Source organism: Megalops cyprinoides, chromosome 9 (genome assembly GCF_013368585.1).
Source record: "Megalops cyprinoides isolate fMegCyp1 chromosome 9, fMegCyp1.pri, whole genome shotgun sequence".
Taxonomy (NCBI): Eukaryota; Metazoa; Chordata; class Actinopteri; order Elopiformes; family Megalopidae; genus Megalops; species Megalops cyprinoides.
The window spans coordinates 36,085,954-36,103,191 of record NC_050591.1 but is presented as its reverse complement, the minus strand read 5'-3'; the positions used below and the strand labels follow the sequence as shown (position 1 = coordinate 36,103,191).

Here is a 17,238-nt window from a genome sequence, read left to right as displayed (position 1 = left end):
ACAAGAATTAATACACTGAGCCTTGGCCTCAGATTTTGGCTACAAAATTCCCTGGGAGTACATCTCAACACATACTGTAGGCTACCCATAAGAAAGAAAAGCTGTAGTGACTGACTCTGAGCAGGCATTAGTTGTACTCTCCAGGCAAGCACGGTTTTTGTTTGGTAGCACGAACTGACAGGTAGCAAGAAACGACACTTCACCAGCAGTGGGACTGCATGCGCACCTGCACCCACCTGTACACCTGGAGACAGAAACTCCCCGGGGGCACAGTGGGGTTCGGTGTACCTCAGAACCGCAGTGACTGTGCGTACCACAAGAGCACAGGACTGATGACATCACCGGCTGCCCAGGACATTTACTGCACATCCCACCACAGGGAATTTGCGGTCTACTCCCTACAGCAGTGCTGTGATGCAGTGATTCTGTAGGGGTCATCAATCTACAGATGCAGATGTCAGAAGAGCCACGCAGATCACAACCCCACCAGCATCCAACCCCCCACTCACCCCACTGCCGGGGGGTACACACACAGCACAACGCACTTCTGCTCTCTGCTGTTGTGCAGCTCTGACTGGAGACTACGTGTGGCTGTACACAGGACTAGCACCATTTTGTGTCTGAAGAACAAAAAAACCATCCCATAGTATGTCACTGTCTTCCAGGGCGTAGAGACGGACAGACAGAGGACTGTGACCAGGCAACTGAAGACAAAATTATTAAATAAACAAAACAGAAACATAAAACAGAACAAGCACACACAGACCGTAAAAAATAATGATGTTAACAAAAAGAGTGTCAAGGCTGCAAATGGCTAACAAAGGCAGTTGGTCAGGTATCTACTATTCCAGACAAAAAGGAGAACAGAAACCAGAAAAACCAGAAAAGAATCTACAAAAGTGAGGCAACTAGAAAAGAGCTCGGCCTGAGCCCAAAACGAGCCCTCGGCCTGAGCCCAAAACGAGCCCTCGGCCTGAGCCCAAAACGAGCCCTCGGCCTGAGCCCAAAACGAGCCCTCTGTGATTTTTAAGGGTTTTTTCTCTTGAGAGTGAAAAAAATACAGAATGCAATGGCACAGAATCTTAGCCTCTTCACAGTACAGAGTGTTTGCTGTTTCACTGGTGAAAGGAGGTGTAGTATTTTTGGCGTTGCCACAGTACCTTGTTTGCACCATGCCTACAGCGTTAGCAATCCCCTCAATCAAGTGTGATACAAAAACATAGGGAATGTGAAATCACACTGATGTTTTATTGAATTGGTGCATGATGTCAAACATTTTGCTCCAGTGCAACATATTAAAAACAAAATGAAAAAAAAAGCACAATTACATCAACTGAAAGCTGACTGATGCTAATGTATTTCCTTTGTTTTCTACTATATGAATGTACGTGTGTTTGGAACAATTTTTAGACAACAGGGTTCCCTTTGCGTTGTTCAAAATTAATTTCTAATGTATGTTTCTTTTTGTGCTTTGATTTGAGAAGACCTTCCGCTTTAAATGAAGACAGCGTCGGTGCAGAAACAATAACTCAAATTGCCGGGTCTTACTAGTCTTTACTTATTTTAAAAAATATACACATATTCTTCAAAAATGCAAAATGTTGGTTCTACACATAACATTTGTAAAAATAAATCCACTGCAGTTTTCTGCTCTCAATTTCTGTGAAACAAATGACATTACAGAAATAAGAATTGGGGTATTCCTGTGTAGAACCTCAATATGTCAAATCCACTTATTTAACAGCAGAAGCAATGTCAGTTCTTTGACTTGGGATATAATACGCACAACTTGAAATAATAAATATCAGTAAAATAAATGACACTGCAATTGATCAAGTATAACCAAATATACTGTACAGGAGTCTGTCCGGGTTATATGAAACGTTCTTCCCTGTTTTCTTAAAGTGAAAGTAGAACTCATTTGTACAAGTTCAATGATTTTAATAGCAACCAAAACACCTGCATAACCTCCCTGGTGACAAACAGTCTCTTATATAACTGCAGAAACCTGAACTGTGCAAATACTTTGAGGTATATATTGTAGAAGGAAAGAACTCTGCATTCTTCTCGTGAGATTGGTATCTCTTTGGGAGGAGAATATAGCATATGATGGAATGTGAGTACAAAGGACCAGACTCCACATTAAACTATCCACTTACACAAACCTATAATTTTTCAAAACAAAGACGTTAATGTCACCTTCAGCTCACACAGAGTACTGCAATACAGAACTGAACTATATACAAAAATTAGCTCATCATTCTTAGTGATCTGGTGCCTTTGTGTTAATGTTGAATAACTGCGCATTCCTGTGAGAAGTGACCTGTATTTTACTCTTAAATGTTGTTCTGAATTTATGTTTTGCACTGGAGTAAAACTTTTGGGAAGATGGGGGGGGGGGGGGTAATAAAAAATTATCCTTTGTAAATTATTTGAGGAGAATGACAGGAAAAGCATTAGTTGGTTTTGGAGAGGGACAGTACTGTACGTGCTGAGGGTCGGGACCGTAGGTTTCAGGACGGGGTTGTCGCGTAGGCTGAGCAGCCTCACAGGAGGGTGATGTTGTCTGAATCCGCCGTGTCCATGCTGGCCAGGATGGCCTTCTGGTCGTCCCGCGGTGGGCGGCGGTACAGCAGGGCAGAGAGGCGGGCGTAGGGGTCCTGCCTGGCGAACCGTTTCTTCTTCTTGCGGAGGTAGAGAGCTTCCTCGGGCTGGAGAACCTGAGAGGCGTGGAGCTGCCTGGTCTGAGAGGTGGACACACCTGGGGAAGAGCAAGGAGCGAGCGGTCAGAGCAGTCAGGGACAGTCAGCGGCGGTCAGAGCAGTCAGAACGGTCAGGGGCAGTCAGAGCGGTCAGAGGCGGTCAGGAGTGGTCAGAGGCGGTCAGAGCGGTCAGGGGCAGTCACGGGCGGTCAGGAGCGGTGAGGGGACGGACGACGAGCCGAGCTGTCAGAGTCTGGAAGAGGACAGTGGCAGCAGGAGCAACAGAGCCTGGAGTGTTCACAGGAGACAGACAGGGGGTGGTTCAGGCATTACGACCGACAGGAACCTGTGCTTCCGAGCGAAACAGGAGGTAAGACCGGCGTAACGACACTCTGGTGTCATCTGGGATTTCAAACAGGTGGGTGAAATGGATCAAAAATGTGATTCAGTCAGTATGTTGCCATCATATTCATTTGTTTATTGGTTGCACTGCAAAACCCCTAGTTTAAACTGTACTATAAATATTAAAAAGGCACATATGATGGATTCTATGTTTTTTTTTTTCAAACGTGAGCATGACCTTTATACCTTTATTCTCTGCACATATTTCTGTTTATTTGCTATTTATTTTGGACGCGTGGTCCCTTCTGTACATAATTTCTACACAATGTACTCTTATTTGGGTTGTTCTGCATGTTTCTATGATGTTTTCCTCAATAAAAATGAAAAATACCGCTGGAAATATCAATAAATGGACCGAGAAATAACAGGACAGCAGGGGAAGCCGCAGTTACTGGTTTGTTTTCCCTGCTTATAGTAGGACTGTCCATAACGCAAGAGAGGAACCCTAATTACCTCATCAGGATAACTACCGGTCTCTCTTTTCCGAACAAGACATTTAAAGGAACAAGACATTTCTGTCCACATCCAGGACAGGGCCAGAGCATTGTGGGTGCAGAATGAATGGGCGTGAGATGTCTTATTACATGATTCAGAGGGTGGATGGTTTTTAGTTTCCAGTGGTGAGGGAAGTGGTGACGGAGATCGATGCCACAGTGAAGGTTTCGGGGAGGTGCAGACGTCATGGGGCCTACAGCCCCCGAGCTGCTACAGCTACAGAGGTGCCAGGAGAGGGGGGAGAGGGGCGCAACGCTACCTTCTCACACCGAAGTGGAGTGATGCCCGGTAGTCAGAATCACCCGGTGCATATATACAATGTGACTTTGCCCTGCAAGACACGAAGCAGCCAGTTAATTCCAGAACGCCTGGCGTGTTCCAGTGGCGTGTGTGCGTGCAGCCACGGAGCATTCCGGAACGTCTGATGACGCTGGCATTGTGAGTCACCGGGATTTCCCGGGACCTGGCTGCTGTGTTTGAGAGGAAACAGTTTCGGTAAGGAGACAATGCTGGGTTAGTTATTGGCTGCTCCAGCACAGGCTACCTCACAGATTCCAGTTTTCCTTGCCATCTACAGATGGAAGAAATGATGGTTATGGACTAACATTTGATTTCGTTTACATTGACATTTGCTCATTGGGTTGATGCTCTTTTTCCCAGAGCAACTTAAGACATTCAGTTCATTGACAAGCAGCGATGACGCATGTTAGTCTCAGTCCAAGATCATGACCCAGCAAGACATGAAAATACTGTAATTAGTTAATTTAAAACCAAAGCAGGTTGCTGTATTAGTTACTTGCCCACACCCACCTGGTTTCCTCTTGGATTTGGAGTTGTTGTTGTTGGTGGCCACCTTTTTGGCTTTTTTAACCCGTCGGTACCTCAGTGCTTCAACACTCTCAGACCCTGCAGGGGGACTCGATGCACCTAGATGTTTCCTGGGGGAAAAAAAAAGACAAAACAAACAGTTTTCCCTTTATTCTGTATGCAGCCACTAGGGGGCACAGTTTCATTCAAATGGTCTCTGGTCTGCTGTTCCCCACAGAGACAGAGGGTCACATATTCCTCGACCCTTCCTCTGTGTGGCTCGGGTGCCTATTACGCATGGAATTACCTACAAATCAAAACAGGTTATTAGGCTTTCTGGCTGAACCAACAACTGATTCAGCAAGATAACCACTGACAAAATGTTACTGTGAACAAAGCAATGAGCACCGTGATGCTATGAGCGTATGAATCACATAACAGCTATGATCAGAGATTCAGTTATGAATCAACAAGTGCAATGAAAATATGAAACATTTGCCTACTCATTAGGTTCATAAATGTCTGCCAAACTCCGGCATGGTATTGATTAGATTTGTTTAGATGTTAATTTTTTAGACAGAAATGATCAGTTTACCTCTCAGTTAGTGTTCCTGTGTCGTAGCATGTGGCCTATTTCTTCTTCCATTCATTCAAATATACAAAAACAAACGAATAACGGATAGATGGTGGTACAAAGCCCGGCATCCCCATGAAGGCGGGCCGTGAACTCGGGGGCAAAGGTCACTCTCTTATGCCTGTCTGTGTCGTTTCTGACGTGTGCTGGACTGAACCTGCTGCCGTTGTCCAGTCCAGACTGGGAGGCACGTTTTTTTTTTTTTTGCAATGGTAGCATGCAGACTCTGCCAAAAACACGGATTTCACGAGGCATAGAAACAAACAGCACGTTACAGGAAGCGAGGGCAGTGGCCTCCACTGCCGGGGCTGTGGAGAGAGAGATCGAAGGCCGTTAGCAGAAACAGGAGAAGGAGGGCGGGGGGGGGGGGGGGGGGGGGGGGGGGTGGGAATCGCAGCTGAACAACACGGCATCATCCATATGCACCGATAGACATGGATACTGTCTACAATGGCCTCACCATGCTGACGGGGGGGATGACAGGAGGGGGGAGAATGGCTACTTGGCAAAAGTCACGTGAGAAAAACAAAAGGAACCAAAGCACTCGGACGACAGAATGTAACGGGTTTACGCAGAGATCTGCTTTATTGGAATTTACTGGATTTGAAGAGCACTACTCAGCAGAAGCATGCATGGCGTTTTAGCACATGGAACAGGACTTTAAAGGGGAATACGATCAATCACACTTCGTAGGGTGGCAATACGAAGCCCCGCAACCTAGCGAATACTCCCCAGGCTCATGGAACAATACTATTCAAAGCAGTACAGTATTTTCAGCATGACACCTGCATTATAAGGATTTGGGAAATAACTTGTTCTGCAGTCAAAAATATGACATGGCCACAGGGAATAAAAAGATCTGCAGGATCAGTTATGATAATGAGCAGTACATCTGCCTTTCATTTCACTAAATGATAGAAGTGATAGAAACTGATGTAACCTAATTCTAATTTAATGACTTTTAGTGGCCTGTTGCCCAAAGTGCTGGAAGATTGATTTGCGTAGCTATGTTATGGATAGCTACTCAAGGATTTGAGTAATACTGTTACCTTCCTGCATCAGCACTGAAACGATAAGGTGCAATTCAAAGTCAAATCTGTCAAATGAATTTATGCCAAAAATTATCACAAAACAACACATTACAGGAAACCAAGTATATTAAAATATAAACTAAAAAATATGCAAATGGATACAACATTGATGAATTTAGTAAATAATTAAGACACACAGTTTGATTTTTCAACCCAAATCATCATGATATTTTGGACTGCAGAACCAAAACGTGTATTTCAAAAAGAAATATTTTTAAGAATTTACAAATTCATACAAAGAAATGAACTAAAAACAAAAATAAGTTTAAAATCCAGACCCATGGGTTGGTATTCCCCTTTAAAGAAGGATTTGATAATAAAGCCCCACCTGTTAACCCCGCCCCCTTTCAGACATGGATCCAGCCCTTACCTATTGCGACGGAGAGGACCTGGTCACAACAACGCTGCCCAGATAGCTGAGATCAATCAAAAACAAAGCAGGTAAGACTCCCAGAGCCAGAACAACCAGCGTCCCTAATCAAGACGATGAAGACATTGCAACCTATGAAAACTGACATTAGCCATGTGATTAAGCCCCAGTACTCAGGACTGGGGTTTCCAGAGAAAAGGAGGGGAGGGAGGTTGGATGGGGGGGGGGGGGGGGGATAGGGTGGGAGTGGGGGGGTGCAGGGGGGTGGCTGCTACTGCAGGGGAAGCACCCTTGGACACTCCCATAACCAAGGCCTGTCCTATAAGGCTTAGGGTAATGAGCTTTCATATTAGGGCAAGAAAAGACTGCACATGGGCACTCAGGGGCCTCTCCTGCTGGTTCAAAGAGGAATAAAAAAATGACACAACACAGAGGGGTTTGGGTATCATGGGAGATCTCCTCTGATTCCAAACGTTTTAGGAACCTGTATCAATGTGGGACAGCTTCTACCTTGTGTAATACTGTCTGTTCTTCATATCCAAATATGCCCCCCCCCTTAGACTGTCAGATTGTGTTATCTGATAAAATGGTCCCATCTGAGAGAAGTCAGAGTGGGAGACATGAGGGGTTTTACAATGAAACGATGATCATGTATTCTATGGTGTTCAGTTTCAGACTTTCAGAGATAACATGGGTGAATGGTGTATCTTGAAAGATCTGTACAGCACTACGCTACGTAAGAGCAAAACCTTTTTTTTCACTGGGTGATTGTGATATAATGTCTTTTGTGTATCTAACAGCACAGAACTAAACTGTAAACTAGTGGCCTCCTGACCTCCCTTTCATTTGTAAGTCTGGGTGTAATTTAGTCATCACAAGCAATTTGGCAGTCAGTCTGGCTTAAATTTTAACAACCTATAGCAAAGACCTGTTCTTATCACTTACACATTTGTATTTGCAAAGCAAAAATTGTGGCAGTAATATAAAAAGTAATAGTGCATGACGTTTTTGCAAGATGACAGAATAATATGTTTTAGTGCTGAGTGTGCCAAATTGGTGCAGAGAAGTATTTTATTAGTCTGAGTGAAAGGGTTACTGTAGGTACTGTAGATGGAGGGTAATAAAAGAAGGTTCTGAGATGCTTAAAGCAAACTGGGCCTCACACACATGTAGAGATTTGAGCAGAAGAAGGTGGATCTGCATCTGGGGTCCTTCTCTGGGCGTTTGGAGGAGGCGAGAGGAGTTACGTTCCCCTGACGGCTCTCTGCACCTACCCTGAAGCCGACAGCTGATGGGGGGAGGGCTCGGACGGCAGGATCTCCTCGTCTGTCCTCCTCTGTGACGGCACCTGCCCGAAAATGTCGCTGCTCTCCGTGGGGGGCGAGGGGGACTGCGAGGGGTAGCTGGCTGCGGCGGTGGCAAACGCCATGGCAGCACGGACACTAGGGCTCGCCTGGCGGCCCCCCGACGGCCCCTCAGTGGGCGAGGTCGCGGGCGACGCCCGCCGGGAGAAGCTGACGGCGCCAGGCGGCTGCAGGGTGATCTCGGACGTCTCCGCGGGCGGGGCGGGCTGGGAGGCACTCGGGCGGGGCCGGGGGCGCACCACGATTTCCGGGGATCCATCCTGAGAGCTGGGGGGGCTCTGGGCAAGAGGGGAGAGTCGCGATGGCTGGAGGACCACCTGGTGCAGGCTGGGGTCTGCCGCCCGACGCGCCGTCCGTGGGCTCATCCGGGATTGCGGGTCGTACCAGCGGGTGTCCGGGCCGCCGAATGTGCTTGGGCTACTCCTGTGGGAAGCTGGGTCGGGGTAAGGCAACACCGGTACACCCAAACCGTGGCTGGTGTGTCTTAGCTGCCCTAGACTCTGCGCCTCTTGCATAGTTAAATGCTTGGCTGGAAGGCCCTGGGGCTTGGCCTTGCTGGGAGACTTGCTGGGGCGGGTTTTCGGGGCCTCCAGGTGCAGGGTGCCGGGGTACGGGGGGAACTGCAGGGAGGAAAGGTGGAGGCCTCCGGGGGGCAAGCCCTGGGGAGGCGGCGGGGGGGGTTCGGGAAGGTCCCGCTGCGGATGCAGGGGGTGGTGGGGAGGGAACACAAGGTGAGGCCCCTCCAGACCGGCGAAGGGGAAATCGGGCTGCTGCCAAGTCTCCGGGGAGCGGGTGGAAGGGGTGTGCGTCAGGGGGAGGGTGCTGCCGGACGCCGCGTAGTGCCCGGCGTCACCCTCCACGCTCTCCTCCGGGATGGCGGGGTAGCCGAACGGAGGGGGCGAGGACATGATGGAGCTGTGGGGGCTGACCTCAGGCATGTAGAAGGGGGGAGGGAACTCCGTCTCGCCGGGGCTGCCACGGTAACCGTAAAACGGGCCATGGGGGAAGTGCCGCGGGACTCGGCTTTGTCCCACGGCTTGGAGCCGGCCAGCCTCCGTGATGGTCATGCCCTCCGTGGGCCGCTGCAGGCGCGGGCTGTAGGCTGGGGGCTGCATGTAGGACTCCTGGCTGGAGGACATGGGGGAGATCTGGGGCCTCAGGGTGGGCATCATCGGGGGCATGGGCCCGGGGTCGTCGTTCTCCTCATCCGACTGCCGGAACTCAGGGTACAGGTCCGACTCCTCCACGAAGGGGAAGCCCTCGATGCGGCGGGGCCGGGTGGGGGCCTCGCCGGCAGACGGGTCCATGATGAAGCGTCCGTCGGGGCCGCGGCTGATCAGCTCGATGGGCGTGGTGGCCTCCGCCTCGTGCTTGGCCACGCTGTACTTCTTGCCGGCGATGGCGCGCTTGGTCTTCTTGTAGAGCGACAGCTCTTTCTCCCTCGCGGGGCTCGGGATCCTCCGCACGTGCAGGCCGTGACCGTCATCTGACGACTCCGACGGGGCCCGGAAGGAACGCTCACTCTCTGGACTCACCTTCCCCGACGATGACCTGCAGAACGAACAGGGGACAAAAGGGACATGTTGAGTAACCAGAATCTATTCATCTGTTTTCATTTAACTTTCACTAAACCAGCAGGTCTCCTTGAAGATAAAATGTCTTTTTCAAAAGAAATCAAAAACAATAAGCACTCCATATAACTTTCCACTTTCCAGGGAGAAAAACAGAAAACCCAGGCTAATTGGAAAAAAAAAAACCTGTAAAATTATTCCCTGACTCTGGTCAAGGCAGTGAATAAACTCCTGGGAAAAATTAGCAAGAAACTGTATTTGGATTTGTATTTGGCAATTTTTACGGTCTTTGTAGTTCCAAAATTCAACACTAATGCATATACCAAAATGTAGTCATTGCACAATTTTTTAAGAATCTGTCAGCGAAAACTTTAATTAATTTACTTTAGTAACAGGAATGTGTCTCCACTTTGTCCTCCCTGCTAAAGGAAACATGAACAGGCAGTATCCTTTTTGTTAGAGAGACTTTGCGAAACAGAATCACTAGAATTAATTCTAGTAATTACTAATAAATTAGGACTCAGAATCTGAATATGTCCTGGTATTATGCAGGCTAGACTATGACAAACTGGGCTTTATGCATAAAACGATGTGTGATCCAGTCACCAAAGTCTAAAATAACTGTTTCCTCCAACAGGACTGTCATCTCTGCAGTTTAAGCAAAGAAAACAGATCCAAAATTACCATGATAAATAAATAAATAAATAATAAATTGGACTCTGGAGTGGCACTATGCATTACAGGTGACACTATATTCATCTCTGAAAACCTACTGGAAAATATTTTCTACATTTTTTCCCTACTGTATCGTTTCTTTTGGAAACATACTTGTAAACACATTTGTTGACTGTCTCTGCAGTAATAATCCCATGCGTAAGCAGCCACACACAGAAGGCAAATATGTTTCCCAAAACTACAGCTAAATAAATACATAGATAACACACAAGTACACTATAATGGTCATCATGAGGACATGGCTCTACTAATATTGCTGGCACTAAACTGAAGGTTTGCACTCGGTGCAACTCTGAACGTCCAGCAGCAGTTGCATTGTGAGGGACAATGAGGACTGCACCGCCTATCTCCCTGACGATCAGGACAGCACCAGAGCAAGCCCGTTCAGTGAGAAAACTATGGGAATGAGAGCGGGAAGGCAAAGCAGAGCCAGGCTTTGCTGAGCAGTATTTCAGGGTATGCTAGTGCAAACAGAGAAGGAACCAAAGCGCATTGCTGAGTAAGTGACGTTGATGATGCAGGTAACCAGCAGCTGTGAGCTGTTCTCAGAAGCCCACTGCTTCCCTGGTTCTGCCTCAAATCTGAGACAGACTAACAACCGGCTAAAAACACCAGACGCAACCAGAGGGTCTTCCACTCAGGGAACATTTGTGGAACATCTACCACTGTTTTCAATAAAAATCAATCTGATGTAAATATATTTATTCACTGCCGCTGCCATCTTTATTTATTTTGCTGCCGTTTCCAATCAGATCGGTACAGCGTTTAACATTCAGCATTTCCCAGAGGGAATCAAAAATCACAGAAAAGCCTAATGAGCTCGTACTGGGGAAAATATCAGAAAATGATTCTATAACTCTTTCTTACTGAGATATGCGGTTTTAGGGAGCTAAATTTCTGTAAACGTTTGGGAAACTAACTGTGGAATAATTCTCTTGTGTTCATATAATATAAACACAAACAGACCGTCTTGACATGTAATGTTTCTCTGACAAGCTTCCTCACACACAGCAAACCCCCACAGATTTATTTAGGCATAAGAATCTAAAATCCAAGGTTTAGAGACATCTACTGTTCAGCCTCTGCAACGCACCTACAGCACAATACATCTCATAATTTGGCTCATAATAATTGAGCCAAAGTAGCAGAGCTGACAGTAGTTGCCTGTGTGAATCCTGTGTAAAGCTGGACTCCCTGAGACTCCAGTCAGCAAGGGTTATTACCTATGGAGCTGGGAGCAAATTCCCTTTGGCTCAACCGGTAACGAGAGATTGGTGACTAACGGGTAGTTACGGGACCGGGACAGAGGTTCAGAGCTCACTTGTGGGGATGCGGACCTCTTTAACATTTGTTACACCCTGGTGACAGTCTGATTTATTTATTCATTTTTTGTGCTTGTAGGTAGCTTTTGAGAAGGGCATGCATGACAGTAAATGAAACGCTTAAACTAAATTCTCAACTGAGACAAAGAATGTGCAAGTCAACTCTAAAATGTACAAGTTGAAACAATTAGTGAAATGCTCATCATATACAGCAGGTGCTTATGTGGGAGGCACATATTTCTCAGTTTATAATTTATCACAGTTAACTGTCAAGAACATGCCAGAATGTAAGTTTTTTTTTTCAAAAACATGGCAATATGATCTCTCTAATGTGTCATAAACAAATCAAAAGTGGGTTTTTATTTTTAACGTTGTCTGGAGAGTTGGAACTGTTTTACACCATCAGCCATGCAAGTGAGTTGCGAAATTATTGAGCAAAGTTGTCCTCTTTGGCATCTCAGCATTGGCTGGGGTCAGCCTCTTACTGCACAGCTATGGCCAACTGACTTTGCAATTTGATATCAAATGTGCATGTTAATATAAGACAGTCTGCCACATCTCACAAACAGATGCTCACATAGATCCTAAACACCCACAAAACACCCACAAAACCCAGAAAGGAAACACAATTCCTCATGCCTACTTCAACCATTAATGTTATCTCCAAATGTTATGCAAACTAGATGAGAAATGGTCTCTTATCAGCCTCATTTATCAGTTGTATTTGTTCCTACACATACATTTCAGCACCCCATCACCACCCCCATCTCAGCGATATCCCTTCACTGCCTATCGGGATGGTGTGTAAATATACATGCAGAACCAGAGCGACTAGCCTAACTTGCTACCGTAGGTAACATTAGCAGCACATTACTTTCTTTTTGCTATAATTGAAATGTAATCAAAATTAATTTAATCAGGTTTGACTTTCAGTGGTTCGGCATGATCTGATTTAATGGCTGGGAAATGTAGATGAATATAACCTGATTAAAATGGAATAATGTGAAAGCAGAAAAAAAAGTAGCATTGTAATCATTAAGCTAAGATCCTTGGTATAGTTCATCTAAAATCAGGGACGATGTTAAAAGTCAAATGTTCAAACCAGTGACACTTACAAGGGCAAAGATGTAGATCAAATATTCACAGCTCAATAGCTGGTAATTTTCTGGTAAACAGTAATACAGTGATAAGGCCGTCCCACAGCTCGTACATAGCTACGCTTAGGAAGACAGGATGGGAAACGGGGTGATTGCCTTGCCATGGTACCACAGGAGAAAGGGTGGTGGCTGGATGAATGGGACCAGTGACATTGTAAGATCTTGATATCATCAAGGTCTCTTTCTGCCCTGTGTATATCCAATGATATGAACCAAAATACCTACAGATGATCTCATACACTGCATACACAATTTCAAAAATATAAATTATCAGCTTCTACTTTGAAATGATGAAGAAGTTTCTACCAACTACTCTAAAAACACTCCAAAAAGTAGACTGTATTTACATGGGGCCTTTCATTGACCTCAAAGCACATTAGAGTGACGGGGGGGCTAACTTATCTCAACCACTATTAGCATGTTGCCCCCACCTGGGCAATGCCCAGCAGCCACCAGAATGCTCATCACACATCATCTGAGATGGGGAGGTAGGGATTTATTCAGACAGTTCAACTGGGGGATCATTAAATGGTAAAATTAGGATAGGAATTCAGATGAGGCCACCAACACTACACCATAAGACAATGTAACTACAGCGCAAAGGCACAACAGAAGAGGTGGGGTTCAGATGGGTGTGTGGGGGGGGGTAGGGGGCGGGGACGGAAGGGGTGGTGGGGAGGGGGGCACGTCTTAGAGTCGCAGGTGAGAGGACGGGCGTGGCATACGGTACAGCCCGCTACGAAACCGCCCGGCACACGAAAGGAAGCACGCCGCCAAAGCCGGCTTGCACGGCGGCGGAGCGAGGCGCAAGGACTCACTGAGGGCTGGTGTGTGGAGGCCGGTAGCGGCTCTCTTCCTGCCCCTCCCAGTACGGCTCAATGCCAGGCAAAGGGGTTAGAGGAATCCTGTGGTGGGAGACAATAGAGACGGGGGCACAGGTTGGCCGTCAACGGGGCTGGGCTTCCACAAAAAAACACCAATAGAGACAGAGACACAGAACAGGATGCATACGATACAGGCTCGGCCTGTGGGCTTACTGGACCTCACCTCAGTGCGTGTCATAACCAATCATACAAGGCAAAGTTAAAAGCTCGCGGCATGCAGAGAAGAAATTATCTATTGATATAACTGGATATGTTTTTTTTTCTTCACTGCCTTGCCCTTATCTAACAGCTACATCGTTTTTCACACAGCTGTCTTTCTTTTTTTAAATTATTCCATGTATTTATATCTAAATGCATATGAATATATAGGAAATGTACAGAGGGATACTTGAAAAAAACTGGATTAAACTCCAGTTGAAAATGCATTAAATTTAATCTATAAGAAAATAAAAGATAACCTTCATAGCAAATTCAGACTGTACATAAATACATATTCTTTTTTATGATAATAAGAAAATCAAAAATTAAAAAAGATAACTTGAGTGAAAACAGGAGAGAACAAAAAAACAGATATGCACGGCCCGTCAAACATCCTTATTAATATTCTAGTACTTTAATATGAATATGCATATGAGTATGTGATGGTACTCCCACATTGCACTTAAAAAGATACGCTTGCTCACAGCATGGATGTAAAGTATCCACAAGCGGTATTTGAGTGACATCACAGAAGGCGGCCTCAACCTGCCACAACCAGAACCCAACCCACCACTTTCCTGATTAGGTTCTCATTAGTCTATGTCACAAGGTTCAGGGGTACAGAATTCAAGCTTTCTCTTTCCATGGTGGCCGGCGTGTTACCCTCCCTCTCTCACACACTCTCTCCAGAGTCAGAGCCTCTGGTCACGTGACACAGTATAACTGTAGCTTTAAATGCTGTATAGTAAACCCCATCCCTAACATCAACTCAAATTACTCCTACCCTTCAGATCAACCCTTAACCTTACTGCAACACTACAGTCCAAAACCCCAAAGCTGTTCTGTAGGAACACAATTAAAATAATAACACATAGTTTTATAGGCTTCAGAGACTTTTCTTGCAGTTACTCAGTACTTACCTATTAAACTGCTATATAAATATGGCAGTTTAATAAGGGGAAATGGCCTTCTTAAAATAAAGCGTGACTGAAATTACTGATATATTACATTAATACATTAATTATTCCTTTTCTGCCCAGTGTAATTGTTCTCAGATCTCATTATATGCATAATGGATATTTTAATTACTGGAGAGGAAAAAAAAGAAAAACCTAATTAGGATTTTACTGCATGCAAAGCCTTGCCAAAAATAGATCAGGCATTATAGCCCACAGTGTTCAGTTTCCAACACTGACAACGTGTCTTCCAATAACTGCAAATCTGTTCTGTACACTAGGAGTCAAATGGATGGTATACATACACAGTATACATGTACATATCACTTACCTATTTATTTATTTTACCAGATCCAGCCAATATTTTATTAACTGCTAATTATTCAACGGTGCAGTCCCCTGTGTTTTTTTAATACCAGCTCAGTGAAACATATTGAAACAGAAACAAATATTGAAACAGCATAGCTGTAACCACGCCTGATGTAAAGGTGGCACAATCACAATGTCACAATATTATATAATTAGTACATATAACCATACATATCTGTACAATGTTTATATACAGGAAATAAAAATATGGCAGCCATCTGATTACCACATTATATTTGAGTCTGTGTCAAAACTACATAACCATCAGCCAGCTGGAGTTTCTGCCGAAGACCAAGATGACAAAGATCAACCCTAAAGTACAGCTTTTGGACAATCAGAATGCTTTTGACTGCAACACAAATTCTGAGACTGAAATAAGTGCACCACTATCAAAATAAGTAAAGTGTGTCCATCGACAACACATATTCAGCAGTGTATAATATAGACCAATTTACAGTATATAAAAGTTTGCCTATTAATGTATCATTGATCATCATAACTGCCAAAAACAAAAACAAAACAAAATAAAAAACCTACCTTAAAACCAGGAATGGGGGTCATCATACAGCTGGTGCATTGAGCATTGGGATGAACATGTATTCATGCAAACATGTCTGTCTATGGAGATCTCTGTGTGAAGTGCTTTGCTCATACAAGTGTGTGCAATTGAAAAAGTACAGAGAGGAACAACAAGACTGGTTCCCAGTAACACATGTAATAGAAGAAAGTCTTAAGAAACTTCAGACACTTAATTGCTGTAGCCTCTGCAAAAGAGACTCTGGGGATTTGATTGAGAATATTGCATTATTAAGAAGATTAAAGAAGAGATTTCAGAGGCCATTTCAGATTGAGTTCTGTCAGAAGTAAAAATATAACCACCTATAACTTTAAAAACTGAAAAAGACTTTTCAAACATTGTTGCTTTTTTCCATCCTGAAATCTCACGTGAGCAAAGCCACACGATGATGAGGGGGTTTTACGAACACAAACTACCACGTATCTCATGAATCTGATTTACTTCTGTCCACGTGTATGCGGTAAGAGGTGCCGGCGTTCAGCGATACTTACGGCGTCTCCATACTTTTCCTGCAGTGTGTTATTGAAAGAGGAGGATCTGAAGGAGAAGACCAAGAAAAGAGTGACAAAATGAACTGGCACTGTGGCATCAACAACCAAAAACAAGCAAGTAAGTGTTGTATTTAATTCATCGCATACGGTCAAATGTTTGACTCAGTAATGCAAGGTAAAACTTTTATATTATCGTGTGCCACACACACATGAAAATCCTGTATTTTTTTCCCCATGCTTCTCCAGTCACTGAGAGAAAACTCACTCCATGGCTGCAGCACTAATGGATACATAAGTCTCGTCTCCCACTCAAATCAGCTATATGTGAACTCACCCATCTGCTTGCATTCAGTATGAATTACAACAATTTGTCGTTCCGCACACCGCAGTGTAGCAAATGAGGACAACAGCGCGTGCTGCCCACACAGTTCACACAGACTGATTGGTTATATATTTGCATTTGCAAGAAATATAAACAGTCCACATAATAGCCCCATACTTTTAGAGCTGAGAGCATAACTATTCCATCTAGCACTGTTGCATTATACTGCATTAGAGCTGACTTTTGTACAAAAGTAGATTTCAATCATTTATTTTATCTAATGAAAAGCTTTTTGGAGTACTCTAGAATTACCTTTTGAAAGGAAATAGTTTGCAATCATCTTGGCAGCCCACACCACAACAGTAATCTTATCCTTTTAGACTGCTGTCATGTTCAGGCAGATGCATCTGCCCTAACAATCCATCTTCTTAGATCTTATTATCTCCAGGTATTTTTCCATTTAGAAGTGAAACCTGGTGGAGCAGTGTCTACGATGGTGGCCAGCAGAGGGCGCCCCAATGCCGGCGTGGAGACTCACCTCGCTTGCGCTTGAGCTTGCGCCGCCGCTGCTTGTTGACGAAGCAGGCCGCCAGAGTGCTGAAGAGGATGGCAGCCGCCAGGAAGCAGATGGTGGCCACGATTCCCGCCACCACCGGCCGTGCCAGGCCGTCGTCGGCCATCTCTGGGGTAGCGAAGAGATCTGAGGGGACAGGGGCGCGGCACACAGGTCAGCAGAGAGAACATAACCAGCCAGAGAGAGTGAGAATCTCACCGGGGAAAGGCAACGGACA

General features: G+C 45.2%; 1 protein-coding gene across 1 annotated transcript in view; it reads right to left on the bottom strand.

Moving 5' to 3' along the window:
- Positions 1-2,280: 2,280 nt before the first annotated feature.
- igsf9ba (immunoglobulin superfamily, member 9Ba) overlaps positions 2,281-17,238 on the bottom strand; it is a 107,952-nt gene continuing 92,994 nt past the window's right edge. The window contains exons 16-20 of the mRNA XM_036536738.1: positions 16,986-17,147; positions 16,126-16,171; positions 7,776-9,416; positions 4,410-4,537; positions 2,281-2,761 (exon numbers count right to left, since the gene is read on the bottom strand). Of these exons, the coding sequence (XP_036392631.1) occupies positions 2,547-2,761; positions 4,410-4,537; positions 7,776-9,416; positions 16,126-16,171; positions 16,986-17,147 (2,192 nt within the window). The 3' untranslated portion in view covers positions 2,281-2,546. The remainder of the gene's footprint in view (positions 2,762-4,409; positions 4,538-7,775; positions 9,417-16,125; positions 16,172-16,985; positions 17,148-17,238) is intronic.